At 32.6% G+C, this 17068-nt stretch overlaps 2 protein-coding genes across 2 annotated transcripts in view; both read left to right on the forward strand.

The window, feature by feature from the left end:
• Positions 1–17068, forward strand: part of LOC134839246 (endophilin-B1-like) — a 240021-nt gene that overhangs the window by 114945 nt on the left and 108008 nt on the right. The gene's annotated exons all lie outside the window — the stretch shown is intronic.
• LOC134840400 (uncharacterized) lies at positions 7796–8643 on the forward strand (the record flags this gene model as incomplete). Its single annotated transcript, XM_063856183.1, is given in 2 exon segments — positions 7796–8095; positions 8392–8643. A coding segment is annotated over 1 exon segment (185 nt), but the record flags the coding sequence as incomplete, so codon positions are not given.

The raw sequence follows: 17068 nt of genomic DNA on the forward strand, positions 1-17068 counted from the left end.
TAATATCTTGTGAGCAACTGAACAACAAATAAGCAATCTGAATTGCAGATATAGTACCATAAGAAGAAAGACCTTGCTGCGGAAATGAGCAGCTAATAAAAACACGATTGAAGAGACGCAATTTTGTCACAAAGAGGATAATTGCAGTAATTGGTAACAAGAAAAGTTAAACTCAACCAAATATACGTTTTCTTTTTTTATGAAAAAATACTTTTAATCTGTGAACCGCAATGATAGAAATAAACAACAAAAAGTGTAGAGCAAAAATACTGAAAGGAGCAAATTTGTTTCCTTTTGTTTCTAAATTTCCGTTAATAAGAAACACGTTTTATCACCAGAAAAAACTGATCGAAATCAAACGAGATTTAAAATTGCATAGTTTTCCTTGCGGCAATCTACACCCTTTGCCAAATTGAAGTGCCCGGTTTGAGAATTTTTTCAACTCTATCAATCAGTTTCAACTCTATCAATTTTCTTATAAAACGGCCTAATTGAGAAAAAAAGGTATAACAACAACGCGCACCAAATCGATTAAAATTGATGTTCAGCTTAGCTACGGCAGCGCTGTTTGAGCTTAAGCCTACTCTCTAGGCTCGTCGTAATTCCTGTCGATCTCATATTGAAAAAGGGAGTGTTGTCTCTACCCGTACCTAATAAATGTAATAATTCGGATCTGAAGTAATCTTTTTCAGATCTAAATTTCAGATCTGAAATGAGTTGTGAAATGTTAAAATAACGCATGGATACTTTGGAAATGTATTGTTTCAGATCTAACTTCAGATCTGAAATTTTGCTTTTCTTGGTTATTGTTTCTGAAAAAAAAACAATGATTCTGACACAATGTTTGCTAATTTTGTACTTTGTATTTGATACCTTCTGCTGCTAGCAGAAACTCAGCAAAATCTCCAATGGAATACTGTCAAAAAATATTTTCGCAAGCATGAGATAAACATTGGAAACGCATAGGTAGCTCATGATAATAAAAAAATTGATAGGTCTTGTAACAGTTTTTGAACTTTTTATCGTCGTTGAAGAAGAAATTTAGTAGAAAAAAACTGTTTGTGAAATTATTTGGAAGTTTTTTTACCGCTAGTTAATTTAAACATAATTGTCTAGCGCAGAAACATCATAAAATAAAAACTCAATTGTGTGCTCGAAATGCATAAATTATAATTTGACAAAAGAATTCTCAGATTTAATTTCAGATTTGAAATTTTTTTCCAAGGTTATTTCAGTTCCAAATTTCAGATCTGAAATTTTCAAATTCTTATCAAGATATAAAATATAGAACTTAAGATCTCAGAATCAACTAATGTATGAAATAAAGAATTTCAGATCTTGCACAGAAAATCCCCTGGGTATGGGTAGTTAATTTAGCGTATGCTTAAGCGTTCATTATAGGATTGAGTATCCTTTAATAATAAGAAGTCCGCAGCTTAAGAAAATATCATAGAAATTGCGCCGCATAACGGTATAGTTCCGACTTTTGAAGAAAGTGAGAAATAAAACTGCCAGGGGCGGTTTTTTTTCAGACCAATTTTAGAAAAATTGGCTGCGTATGGGTATCGATCCGGAACTCTTGTTAGACCCAGTCAGGGCGCGAGGTTTGCGTCAGTCTTTTCTGCTCTCTGCTGTTTACAATTAATTTTTACTACACGCTTACACCTCCATAAAATTATATCAAATTACGCAATTCACATCTAAATTAGAACCTTTACCTACTTCATAACAGTCACTCGTATATGATATTTTGCTAAAAAATCACTCATTTGAAAGCATTTGACTTTTTCAATCAGATTAATGAAGTGTTTCAACTGAAGCAAATCAAAAATTTCACAAACAACTACGATGTGGTTTTTTGGTCAAGTGCACTACCCCTGAACTACTAATTACTAGTTAAGAATCATGGAAATATAATATTGCAATCACAAAAATGAGAAATGTACGTTCTCTTAGATAGAATTTTAAATTACCCATACTGACTGGAAGTACGTGACAGATACACTAGACCAGAGACCTTAATGATTGAAAAAAAAGAGAAAATTAAAAAATGCTTCATTCATTTTTACGATATACTCGACCTGAAAAAAAAGGCTAAAAAATTTGACTCAGATAAACTAAGTTTGTCATTTTGTGAGTGTTTATTGGACAGTGCAACAATGCCACAGTACAACAGTGCCAAAATGTTGCTCTGCATACTGTTTTTACTCCTCACAAATCACTGACATATAATTATACTCAAAATGACGGAAAGCTGAAAGGACAAAAATGACCATTTTAATTTACATCACGTGTTTACCGGACAAAATTTCCCCATGCGCAGCCTCATAAATTTTTATGAACGATTAAATAACTCAGTGAATTTGTAAAATTTTTGCTCGAAACAAAACAGTTTTTACGCTAAATTGACAGCAATTCACAAATAGAAATCAAATTTCTATATGTTGGCATTGTTGATCAGGTTTGCAGTTTCGGCCTCAAAATACTTCTGCACCGTTGAACGCCCCTGTCATTATACATACGTGTATATTAGAGAGAATAGTAATTTTCAACCAATAGCGTGAATAATTCCATTTTCCAATCGCAATTCAACCGATAGCTTAGATCACAACTAACATTCTTTTTGTTCCTACTTTTGAAGAAAGTGAGAACTATATATGCAGGGTGATTTTTAAACTCTTTGTTCCCTCGGAGATTGAGCGTTGGATATCCATGGGCCGAGCCGGATGTGCGCATCACTATAGTATCTTGCGATGTTTCAGTCCAAACTGCTCTTTTTATATTTTAAACGTGGCAAATTATCCCTCTCGACAAAATTTTTTGAACTTGAATTGTACCTCTAGGCAATAAATTAGTTGGTCTAATTTATTCCATTCATAATAGTATCAGCCTGAAATTTATATTTTCGCCATTATTTGATTTACAAGAAAAACTACTCGAAACCGATTAAAGGGCAGTCGGAACATTCAGGACTTACAATTCCAGTATTGCGCAAGCACTTTTTCCAAATTCGGATGTGTCTGCTTCGAGTTGAAGCTATGTATATATTTGATTTTTTTTTGTAATTTCGATTTCTCTTTAATCCCCTCGACAACATATATCACTTTTTTGCCGAAACCTTAACAAAAGAATTTAAGTGACCTCAAAGTTTGTTCAAGGTTAACTTGAGGCAAGATCAACTTTGCTCTGATTTGAATCAATTTCTGTTGAAAGAAACGCTTGTCTTCGCAAATGCGTCCCAGTGATCTAAAAAAGCAGAAATACAAAAAATACGGGCCATCGACGGCATCTGTGCCCTGCTGAGATTAGTAATTTACTGAGCACTTCTATCGAAAGGAAAAGACAAAACTGACGAACGATTTTTAAATCAAAGGACAGATGGCTCATCTTTGGGAAAATGAGGTGCCCTGAGCGTTCCTTTAGTCAATGTTACAACTGTTGTGATAACAAAAAACAGCAACGACGCATTTTTGCAGGTTCAATACGCAACCCGAACATCCTAAGAAGAGAACAACCGAGTGAACAATGAATCAAAAAGCAACTGATCAAGATAACAAACTTTTCAAGATGAATCAAAATAAGCTCAACAGTTGGACTTGACAAAGCAATCAAAATATAACAACCAATCGCAGTCGGATATCTGTAGATTGCAACCAAGAAGCTCTGAAAAGAGAGATGGAGAGAGAGAGAGGAGAGAGAGAGAGAGAGAGAGAGAGAGAGAAGAGAGAGAGAGAGAGAGAGAGAGAGAGAGAGAGAGAGAGAGAGAGAGAGAGACGATACCAAGTGACACCGAGATGGAAGAAGAATCTCCAAATACAATAGCTTCCGAACGAGGTCGACGTGCATTGTCATTATTTATTCAGTAAATAAAGAATTTTCTGAGAACTTTTTCGATTTAAAAAAAAATTGTTTGAGGAGGCTCTTAAAGAAACCAAAATTGATTACATTGAAGTTAGAAAAACATTTACCAGCATCACTCGATTTATACAAGGTAGGCAATCAAACCTGTTATGAGCGTGCCCAAAACCTCTTTATTTGCTCAAAATTACTGCTCATAAAAAAAGTCCGAGCCAATTTCACTCATTACTGAAAAGTAGAATCAAAATAAAATTTTCGAATCACAAATGAAAGTGTTTTATACTAGTCCTTCAAATATAGTGATAAATATTTGTGGTACCTGTCTTTTTTGTGGTAAAACAAGCAAACAAAAAACTGATATCGTTTCTTACTTTCAGTGGTCAGGAAAAAACTTTTAATGTTATTTATTTATATTCACCGAGTTAAGACCAAGCTGAAATCGAAATTGAAAAGTTTGGTTAAAAATCAGGATGCTGAAGGTGAAAAAGAGGAGATTTACGAAAGAAAGTAATTTCTATAGTGGTGAGTTTTTTGTTCAAAACCTCCCGCCCAAAATTGTCCAACTCAACAAGTTTTGCCGCATAGTTTCACCTTTGGTTCGTATAGGTTCACTGATTGACGAACTTGCTCAAAACAAAGAAAAAAGTCGAAAAATATTACAGAGCTTGATGTGAAAACAATAAAAAACAGAGAAAATTGTTTATAGATCGCTTTTGGCGTTGCAGATTACATTCAATTCAGATGACTCAGTGTTGAGTGTGGGACAATCTGTGGCAATTGTACTGAACTGAACTGCTTTTTACACCGAGATTTTTTTCAGAACAGAACTGCTTTTTACAACCTAATTTTTCTATGGGTGCAAATCTCAGTTTTTGTTTAAATTGTGGATTCCGGGTAATTATCTCACGTAGAGGTCTGACATTTAACTATTGTTCGGCAAAAAAGAACTCAAATCAGGATGCAGAAAAGCTTTTTAACAATTTTTTAAAAAGTTAGCATGGATATTTTGCTACCAACGATTTGAAAGGCTTTGAGACATGAAAACCTAGTATGCAAAACTGTACAAATTGGAGACCCTATCTACACAAGCAAGCTGGGAAACATATTTTGGCGAGAACAAATGGCCTTTTCTCTCACAAATTTTGCCATGCCAACTCGCATGAAAAAAAAAATTAAATTTGACAAAGCTTTTCCTGCATAGCATTGGCAACTAATAAATCTGTTCCATAAATCTGATTTTTTGATGGCTACTTTTGTTAAAATAAAAAACATCAAGAAATGCAAAAACAAAACACATACGGTTATTGCCGAATCATTTGCAATATTGGTGATCTTGGGTATCCAAAATCTCTGTCATTGATTATAATAAGAGCAGGAAAAATTCGTCAAAAACTTACTTTTTTAGACAAAGTTAATGAAATTTACTCAAATAATGAAATATAAAAAATTACTCTAATTAGAAAAATACTATTTTTAGTTTGCTCTATTTGTAGGCGGAAACATTAGAATGAGAATTTGAACATTTTAACACTACTGCTCACATATCAGGGAAGGCCCTGAATGTTCCGACTGCCCCTTAATCCCTATCGACTAGTTTTTAGGAAAAGAAAGTATTGAAAAAGTATAAGTTTGAATCATTCGAAAAAAAAACGACCGATTAGCTAGCCTCCATTCAATGTGGAACAAACTTATCGGGCAAGAAAATTCGCCACCCATGAATTATGAATTATTCGCATTACGCTGTCAGCATTATGAATAAAATCTTAAAAGCACGCATCGGTTAGTCCAGAGCATGGCCAAATTGGCAATTTTTAAACTCCAAGAATTTTGCAAACAGTGATCGGAGGTAAAAAAATCTTTTTACTGTTGATTTCAGAGAAATGCAAGACTGCTCGTATCAGGGCGAAGCCCGGAATGTTCTGATTGCCTTTTAAGGTTTATGGAGCAGTAATAAGATGAAAAAAATATAAATAAACAAAATGAACAAAAAATTTTAAAATTGAGTTTTTTTTGTGAAAATCAACCCCCCACACACCATATAAAATACAAAGTGATTCCGCTCCTAGTAACAAATCAGTTATGGCAAATAGGCTTCTTTCAACCAGTTTGAAATGATTTCTAAGACGGATTAAGTCTCCGCTTACGCATTAATAGCACAAAATATATCGCGCGTTAATTGTCCCAAATTGGCCAAAATGGCAATCTTTCAACCCTCATAACTTACAAAAAATGATCACAGGTGAAATATCTTTTCAAATTTAAGCTCAGGACAATAATACCTTTTGAATGATATAAGAAAAAACCGTCAAAAATGGCTAGTTAAAAAGTCGAAATTTGTCTGAAGAAAAAACCCACCCCGAGCACAAATATTCCGTTACTTTTGTATCAAAAGTCGGAACAATTAGCTTCAATAATGTTTTAAAAATTTTTGCCAAAAACTTGAGTTTTAATCACCGAAAATTGACTGCACAAAAAACACCACATCTAGCATAAATATTCCGTTTTCTTCGAAAGTCGAAACAACAAGACTGCTCGTATCATGACACTTTTAAGTCGTAATTCAACTTTAAATAATTGATCAAGTTTTTTTTTAAATATCAAGTAACAATTTTCTTAAGGTTTTTTTTGAAAATCATCTCCCCCTGCGCTAGCTGAAATGCAAAGTGATAGTGATATTTTTGCACCTAGCAAAAATTTAAATAGACAAAAGATTAAGCCTCAATTCAATTTGGAAAGATTTCTAATGCGGAATAATTTTCCGCCTACGCGTTTACAAAATGAAATATATCGCGCGTTAATTGTCCCAAATTGGCCAAAATGGCAATCTTGAAACCCTCATAACCTTACAAAAAACGATCACAGGTGAAATATCTTTTCAAATTTAAGCTCGGGACAACAATACCTTTTGAATTATATAAAAAAAATTCCGTCAAAATGGCTAGATAAAAAGTCGAAATTTGTCTGAAAAAAAAACCTATGCCGAGCACAAATATTCCGTTACTTTCGTATCGAAAGTCGGAACAATTAGCTTCAATTTTGTTTTAAGAATTTTTGTCAAAACTAGTATTTTTATCACCGAAAATTGACTGCACAAAGACACCACATCTAGCATAAATATTCCGTTTTCTTCGAAGGTCGAAACAACAAGACTGCTCGTATCATGACACTTTTAAATTGCAATTTAACATTAAATAATTGATCAAGTTTTTTTTAAAAAATCAAGTAACAATTTTCCTAATGTTCTTTTTTGAAAATCATCTCCCCCTGCTCTAGGTAAAGTTCAAAGTGATAGTGATATTTTTGCACATAGCAAAAAATTAAATAGACGAAAGATTAAGCCTCAATTCAATATGGAAAGGTTTCTAATGCGGAATAAATCTCCGCTTACGCGTTAATAATACGAAATTTATCGCGCATTAATTGTCCCAAGTTGGCCAAATTGGCAATCTTTAAACCCCGATGATTTTACAAAAAATGATCACAGATAAAATATCTTTTTTAATTTGAGCTCAAAACATTATTACTTTCGAATGATTTAAGAAATTTAACTTAAAAATTACTAAATAGAAAGTCGAATTCCTGGAGTAAAAAACACCCCGGGCACAAACATTCCGTCACTTTCGTCGAAAGTCGTAACAAAAATTTCTCTCTAGCCTGGCATCGGGCAAGCTCCGCCACGATATAGCCGCCAGTTGAGTGCGTATATGATTCGCGTCTCAAGACCAGCAAGCGCAAAACACCTATCGGCCCGATTGTTTTAGAGATATATCGTTCTGCATTTTGATATACCCTTTCTGCTTTTAGAACATTCTTTTCTTTGGGCAGCCTCCAAAATGTTGTCCGTAAAGTTCATTGCGCTTAAACAATTTGTATATGTTTTGAAGGCAAGGTAATACTTTTTGAGACAAAAGTTGGGATGTCGTCTCTCATACATCAAGCATGCAATCTTTTATCAAGATTAGTGAAGCACTCATTCTAATGAACTTTATCGGGCAATGTTTTTGCACCTCTAAATTCGCTCTTGTACCATTTTAACCATATTGATCCATAAAACTACCATGCTTTCACTCGCTCTTTATCAAATAACTTGAGCAGCAACCAAACAAAGTCAAATTTGCATTTCAATTAAAGCTTCACTTCTTTTTCCCACTCGACCAACGATTACTTCAGAGGAGAATTTAAGTCGAGGTTTGAAGCAGAAAACATCAAACTTTCAGTAGTCTTACTGAAACTGAAGGTGAACTCCATTCTTGAGAAAGCAATAAAAAAATGTGAACACCGACACAATATTTATCATAGGAAATCAATTTTTGACACATACAATGGCGGATAACGCGATTCAGATCTCAAAAAAAAAGATTTGTAAAAACGGCAAAAATCATTCATCGATAGCAAAAAAAATCATCTTTGGAAGTGCATTGCCATTGATCCATTCAGAACAACCTGTGAACTCATCGTTTCCATAGCATAAGCTAAGCTTAAATCAGTAGTTAGCTAAAAACTTTGGTGTTCAACTTTTTTTTACAAATCCAGCTGACTAAAATCCGCCAGAAATTTCACATATTGCAAATTCAAATTTTTTTTAAAAAGTTAATTTAAAATGGCTCATCGCAGACTGTACACTCCGAATGCTGAGGGTGTGTTTGAGTCGCCTCTCGGAACATTCAACCCCTCAACGGAGGACAAATGGGAAACTATGGCTGACTACTTTGAAGACATTTTGACTCGAAGGCACCCAAACAGTGTAATGATAGAAGCAGCTACTGACCGCAAAATCACCTACAAGTAAGACGAGATTAATAAAAGTAATGAGTCTCGACTCAGGTTCGAGGCCACATAAAGTACTTTTTTTTTGACGGAAAACGATTGGTTATAAAAATTTATAAACTCGTTCCAAAATCTTGGATCCATCCGCCCATGATTCTAACAAACTTGAGCCTCCGCATCAAAATATGCGAAGTACACCAATAAAACTGGCTAGTGTTGCTGTGATTTCTCTAGTTTCTGACACAGCAAAAAATGAGAGGCGGTTAAATGTTTTTGAGGGGGCTCTAGTTAGATTGAAAACATGAAAACAAACAAAATTAAATCAAGCTGAATTTTTGTTTTGTCGATGTCTATGATGTATGTACAGGTCAAACTTGGGCATTCTTCGTTCATATTGGAAGAAGTAGTTCCAATATGAAGGAAAAGTAGTTTGATGAAAACGAAAAAAGAGTTCTCGGCAGTGCAAACTAGTAGTATGCATATAGTGCGTTATAGGATCGGGGGGGTTGTCATACATGGATGACCATTAGGTATAAATCATAATGGTCACCATGTATTAAATGATCAGCAATGGTCACCATGTAATAATCCTAATTGTCACCATGTATAATTTTATATCTAATGGTCACTATGTAATAATCCTAATTGTCACCATGTATAATTTTATACCTAATAGTCTTCATGTGAAACTTCGGTATTTTATTGAGTATTCCCACTGAACGTTGTTGAAACGGGAACGGAATTAAGTTTTGGTCGGTGCATATTTTCCCGTTTAAAGTTTGGGGGTATTGGCTTGTTTACATGTAAAATGACGTTATATACCTATTATATGCGACCAAACTATATGGTATTTAGGAAAGCACAAGATTTTGACAGCGTAGCTTAACTGTTGGCTGCGGTGAACGATTTCCTTCAAAAATGCATGTTTTATTGCTGAATCTCGAAGAAAGCAAAATTCGTCAAGTGCGGCGGCCGCCACCTCTATTAAGACAAAAACTAATGATCAATTTGACCGAAATAAGAATGAAAAATTTCGTTCAGCCAAATGAAGGTAAAAACAAAGAAAAATTACGAAACACTGAAAACTCTAAAATAATGAAATTGGCTTGAAAGTTTCGACATTTCCATTTTCCGTGTCTACAGGAGACTGAAAAAACGTCTTAAATCTATGACAAAAGCTTTGATTTTATAGAAAGATTGAAAGAGCTAATAAGTTGAAGTAGGTAAAGATCTTGAAAAACGAGAACACTGATGAAAGCCAAAAGTGCCCATTAATTTTGCTGCAGCCATTTCTAAGACTTGCATATACCACTTTTTATAATAAAAAGGAAACAATTTTCGGGGCTTCTAGAAAACGTTTAGTGTTTCCTATTAACTTTTTTGTGCTAACAGAAATTTTGAAAATATTCATCAAAGCGGACCTAGAAACTGGGGGAAAACTGTTATTTGTGTGCCAATATATACGACAGAACAGAGTGACCATCGAATAAAGCAGGTGAAAATTTATTTGCGACTTTTAAGGAAAGCAGTTATTCAAATTAGAGCAAATTCAATCGGGAAAGACTGAACACAAACTAAGACAAGTTATGGATACAAACTCAAAACTTGATATGAATTCAGAGTTATAATTTAAGTATCCAAAATTTTGATTTTTCCATTAAAAGAATATGCAATTGAACAATTTTTAATTTGATACTACAATTTAGTCAACTGTTCTCAGTATCTTCTAATTAACTCAATTTGGCTTTAGCAAGATCTTTCTATTCAAAAGCGCTATCAGTTATTATCATTGATTAACCCTCTGCTCAACAAATTAAATTTTGAGTTTTTTAATATAAATCTGATCTTTTCAATGTTTCCATGATTACGTTATTGTCTCTCAAAATACGGTGGCTTCTAATTGCGGCAACTAATTGTGTTATCAAAAGTTCAACCTTTCTTTCAATATATGTTTGAGGTGATCCAAGCTTTCGAATTCACGTTCTCATCACTAGCAGTATCAAAACAGTTCGCATCATGATATTTCTTCTCATTTTTGCATCGATTTTTGTCTTCTCTATTAACAAAACATGTCTTCGAAAAACGGTTAAGTGTTTGAAATTTTAAGATAAAAAGTCAACACTCTACCTTAATCTTCGGATTCCGTCAGGATGATAGCTGTTTCACACTAAACAACGCTTTCACACCAATTTGGCTACAGCAGTTTCCGAAAACTTGTAAGTGCCATTTTGTAGTTTCAATGCATTTCGATAAACGTCAATTATGTTGTGTTATCTTAAGCTAGAACGACTAACAAAGACATGTTTAATTTGACAATAAAAAGTTTGTTAGACAGTTTTACTTTGAGGAATTAAAATTTTGAGCCTCAATGCAGAAAGATTTGCTATTCATATAAAAGAAAAAAGGCGTAAGCATTTTGAGCTATTTCATAAAAAGCTCTATCGATTAAATAAATCTTGAATTTAAAAAAAGTGGTACTGACTGTTTATCTGATTACACAATTGCTTCACTTCTGTGGTTTTATAACTTTGATTCAAAATTATGATTTTTCAAATGGAAACCATTGAAAATTTGTGGTTTTTAGAGATTGATCAATCATCCTTCAAATATACAGTACCTGTCACTGAGACTTTGCTCGCTTACCGTCTTCAGCTCTACCAGCCGCATGTTTGCACAATCAATGATTTTCCTCAACAAACCATAAATTTTTTCTAATAATTTTCTTATCGTAATTTTACCTCTATGAGCAACAGTTCATCAAACAATTTAGACTCCATGCTGTCTCCAATTGGACTTGGGGTTTGATGCTTCCATCGACAAAATTTTGTGAAAACTTGAAAACTGATCTTTCTTGTTACAATTTTGAAACATTTTTCATAATCATTGACTGCAGATAAAGTGAAATTATCAATGCAAAATATGCCACTTTTTCAAAGTGAAAAGTTCATAATGAGGATACCTGGAAGATCAAATATTTCGAGGAAAACTTTTTTTAAAAAATTATCAAATTGTTCTGCAAATCAAGAAAATGAAAAAAAAAACTGTCATTATAGTGTCTGGTTGATTATTCTAGAATATTAGAGAAACTTAAGAAGAAATATAAGAAAGATTTGGATTGAGTCACATATATACTTTTATATGAAATAAAATAAACGATTGCAACTAAACTCAAACATATATACCCCACCAAACATATAAAGCTGCATACTTGTAAACATAAAAAACATAAACACGTTTTCATATGTTGCAAATTTAAATGCATACTCACAAAAAACAGTCATGTGTATTTTATTACCAACATACGTTTATTCATACACATTTAAATACTTACAGAAGGTTAATCATGCAAACTTACATACAAAAACAATTACGTACACACACTTACTGAATACAAACATACATACATATGTACATAAGTACAAACTTACATAAACACATATATACATGCATATATAGATACATATATACAAAGTTACATATATACATACATATATAAAGTTACTTAGAGACATTCATACAACCATACTTACAAAATTACATACATATATGCAAAAATACTTCTATACATACAAACATTCAAAAATGAAGTCTTACGTAAAGGTATGAATACAAACGTACATAGTCTTATACATAAGAAGAATGCAAAAAAAACTACCATACAAACATAAATTTTACATACTTGCTTACATGTTTTTAAACCTGCAACCAATTATACTAAAATTTTGCTTTTACACATGCAAAGATTTTGACATAATATTTCTGCTGACCTTTACAATAGAACCACATTTAAACACACAAACCAGCTTACTTTCACTTCACACTTTCAAGACAAATATATACACACATTCAGACAAAAAGAGTCAGGCATTAGAGACTGGCATTCATACGTCTTTACATACAATCATATAAACGTGCCTTTCATACTCATATACGAAAGTGCATAATTACTTACCTATAAACAGACATGGTTCTTACTATACAAGCATGATACGACTCATGTGCACACACTTTCCTTTTAAAACGACATAAAACTTCAATCATAAATTTGTACAATTTGCAAACAAGCAAATTTTTAAATAAATTTAAACTAAAAAATATACATTGATACAAAATAATTGCTGGTCTTCTTTCACTCAATCCAGCGGACATGCATTCAAGAATTCTTACTTACCTAAAAACATACAAATATACATAATTTCTAAATACTCAACTGAATACACACAAATAGTATGTGCATACATGATTAATTAAATTTATACATGCAAAAAGTTGTACACTTTTACATAGATACATACAGTTTAAATGAATAGACACACACGCAAGATTTGCTTAGATACGTGCAAAGATTTCGTGTATTAGTTCTGCTGACCTTTAAAATACAAGCACATGTTAACACACAAACCAACTTGCATTCACTTCACACTTTCAAGACAAACTTATACACATATTCAGACAAAAAGAATCACGCATTACAGACTGGCATTCATATGTCTTTACATAAAATCATATAAACGTGCCTTTCATACTCATAGACGAATATGTATAAGTACTTGCCTACAAAAAGACATGGAATGTACTTTACAATCATGCAACTACTCATGTGTACACACTTTCCTTTTAAACAGACATAAAACTTCGATCATAAGTTTGTACAATTTGCAAACCAGCTAACTTTTAAATGCTTTTAAACTGAAAAACATACCTTGATTCAAAATAATTGCTGGTCTTCATTCACTCAATCAAGCGGACATGCATTCGAGAGTTCTTACTTACATAAAAACATACAAATATACATTACTTCTAAATACTCAAATGAATACACACAAATAGTATGTGCATACATGATTAATTACCTTTACACATGCAAAAAATTGTACACTTTCACATAGATAGATACAGTTTACATAAATAGACACACACGAAAATTTGGCTTACATACATGCAAAGATTTTACTTATTAGTTCTGCTGACCTTTGAAATACAAGCACATGTAAACACACAAACCAACTTGCATTCACTTCACACAATCAGACAAAAAGAATCACGCATTACAGACTGGCATTCATACGTCTTTACGTACAGTCATATAAACGTGCCTTTCATACTGATATACGAATAAGCAGAAGTACTTGCCTAAAAACATACATTGGTTGAAAAAAAATGCTTGTATTCATTCACTCAATCAAGCGGACACGCAATCAAGAGTTCTTACTTACATAAAAACATACAAATGTACATAAATTCTAAATACTCAAATGAGTACACACAAACAGTATGTACATACATGTTTAATTACATTTGTACATGCAAAAAGTTGTACACTTTTACATAGATACATACAGTTTACATAAATACACACATACGCAAAGCATATGTGCGTACATATATACTATGCTTATAGTATCTTGTCTAACTTTCAAGAAAAACTAGAAACATTAGTAAAATTCAGATTGGGTTATAGTTATTCTTCTAGTAACAATTGTTTTGGTTTACACGCGCATAAGGAAAAAAATTGTACTCATACTTACAAACACATCAACTTGCATACATACACGCATACACAAAAAGTATTTTTTCTTGCATTTGTTTATAGATTACTAGAAATATTCACACAAAAATATTTTCATTACGTTTTACGTATGAATATATTCCAATACAGTCAAACCTAAATACACACTTTGATTTTTACAATGCAAACGTCGCAAGCAGAGATTTGCAAAGAAACGCCAGCTTTCAGCCAACTCATCTACACCATTTAGCAATGTTGTTCATCTTTGAAAAAATAAAAAAGGGCGATAAACATTTTTTTAATATGTCTGTTAATCTCCCAAACGAATTTTCCAAAGGTATCAAACTTCAACTCAAAATTGACAGTGAGTCATGAGAAGCGCTTTTGGTGGTCAGAAGAAAAAGCCGAGGCTTACTAACTTGCATAACAGGGGAAAACTCCAAAACAAATTGTTGAAAGTTTTTTGTTGGACGGTCCGAATAGAGTTTTTTGACATATCGAAAATTGATTTCAAGTAATTATTTAGTTTTTTACAGAAAATTTAAGACGGTGAAAGTTTTGGTTCGAAAAAAAAATTAGCCATTGTACTAAGAATTGTAATCTTTTTTAAAAACTTTGTTTTTTGATTCATTTGTTAGTTCTGTAATTTGATATATCTTCAGTTGACGATTAGGCTGCAGGTTTAACCGTACACCAAGTTACATTGACTAGAGTTGCACATTATGTTGTTTTCTTGCTAAACCATCAAAATTTTTATAGTTTGAAAAAAAAATATTTTTGGTTCTGAAAAAGCTATTTAATACAAGTTCAACTGTTCTTTTTTTTCATCTTTTTCACCTGTATTTATGCAATATTGATAGTTTGAGCTATAGTATCTTAGAAAATAATCTTTTAATTATGATAAAATTAACGGTAAGGGGTATGTTTTAGAGAAAACAAAAGTTGTTCTAAGCTGATGTTCAACTCATTTTTTTTCAGTAATAAAGAAAACTTCAGTAAATTTTTAAATTTGTGCAAAAAAAAACAACTCAATCTTCTTTTGCGATTTTGAATTTTCTAGAACGACTGTTTTTTAGACATGATTCTAAATGAAACACAAAATTTTTATAATTTTAAAGAATTAGGAGCAAAAAAACTTTTGTTATTTTTGTTTTATTCAATTTGGATTACAAAACAATTAACTAAAAATTAATAAATTCAACCTAACTATTTGAAAAAAAACAGCACAAAACAGACTGAAAATTTTTCAATTGACGCCACGTATAACAGAGATTGATGCGTTCCGATCCTTTTTCTTGTTTTTTGCGAGCAACTGGCGTTTACATTTGGCTAATATTGGTTGTCTGCCTACTGCACCAAGGGCTCACTGTTAGACTGATTTCTGCAATGAGAGTGACAAGGTGAAGCTGGTGGCTCCATTTCCAGGCCAACTTGGGCCTCTCGACTTCCTGGGAAGATCCAAATTGTCTCTACGAAAAAGGAATGCGCTCATAAGGAGATGAGTAAATCTAGATCCTTGAGTAGCATAACTTTGGCTATTTGCGCTGAATCGATGATATAAACTCCGATGATCAAAAAATTATCTTTTCTGATGGCCTTATAAACCATATTTAACCATATTTTTAAAGAAAGATATAAATGTAATAAGATAACCTAAATGGAAAATATGTGATTTAGAGTGATCCAATTATCATTATTTGAATTTAATTGTTGTCTAATAAGGAAAGAAAATCTCCATGAGCAGTCTTGTCAAAAATAGATCGTCCTTGAGCGGAATCAGTCAAAACTTACACATACAGTCTTTTAAAGTTTTACGGTAACGGAGAGCAAACATTGAATTGAAACGGGTAAAATTATGAATCAAATTATGAAAGCACGCGCCTGCAGAGGCGTTGTTATTGCGCTAAAAACAGAACAGGTCTTATCATGAATTGGAAATAAATTAGCTGATAAATGCTTTGTTTTGTATAATCAAGACCACATCTTTTCTAATTTTGATAGTAATTTTATCGACTCTTCTTCAAATTGAACAGTTTCGGACAAGTAATAAAACACAGCATAGTTTTGGGCTCACTTTCATATCTTGTATTCAGCGGCTAATCTAAAATGAATACATAAATTTCTTTATGTTTGATTGAGATTTATGATTGGGTTTAGATGTCAGTCCACAACCAGAAAGTTGTCAAAAAGAAACCCTTTACATTTTAACCTGATTTAGTCTTACGAGATTTCGTTTATCTGCTGGGAAACTTATCCAGTTTGGCTACGCTGTGTATGATCTATCACTGGCTGATAAGCGAATGGTTCGAATAAACTAGAATTTATGTACATAAGTCCGTGTTTGATTTTTCACGCATGTTTATCTGTATGTGTAATTGTTAATTTTTATGGATATATGTTCAGAAGTGTAACTATAGCTAAGAGTTAAGCCACAAATCAAACTCAATGTAGCTTTATTTCCAGATTAGTCGAGATTTTCTAGAACATTTTACTAGGTGTTGTATCTGAACTATGTTCAACCAGATACTACAAAGTAATATAATTATGTGTAAATTGTGTGCATTGCATGTTCGATATTTACATGCTTTACGGTTTGCTTGTATTGGAAATGTTATATCAGAAAAGATGTACAAGCATGTTGTTCCAAAACGTTTTCGAATCAATTTAGGATAAATAATTGTAAGGGGAAATTAAATTCGATGTCAAAATTAATCCAAATTCTTCTTTTTACTTCTCTTCATTATTCTAGATTGTTACACCAGATGCTAATTGGGTACAGATTATCAATCAGATTTCGATACGTAAAATTAGTGCGTGTAGATAGGCATTTTAATCATTTTTTCTTGTAAATGTAAGCACGATTAATGTCTACTTTGTATTTTTTCTTATATACATTTGTTTATAATGATTCATATGTATAAAGTCACTTATGCG

The sequence above is a fragment of the Symsagittifera roscoffensis genome, chromosome 2 (genome assembly GCF_963678635.1).
Source record: "Symsagittifera roscoffensis chromosome 2, txSymRosc1.1, whole genome shotgun sequence".
Classification (NCBI taxonomy): Eukaryota; Metazoa; Xenacoelomorpha; order Acoela; family Convolutidae; genus Symsagittifera; species Symsagittifera roscoffensis.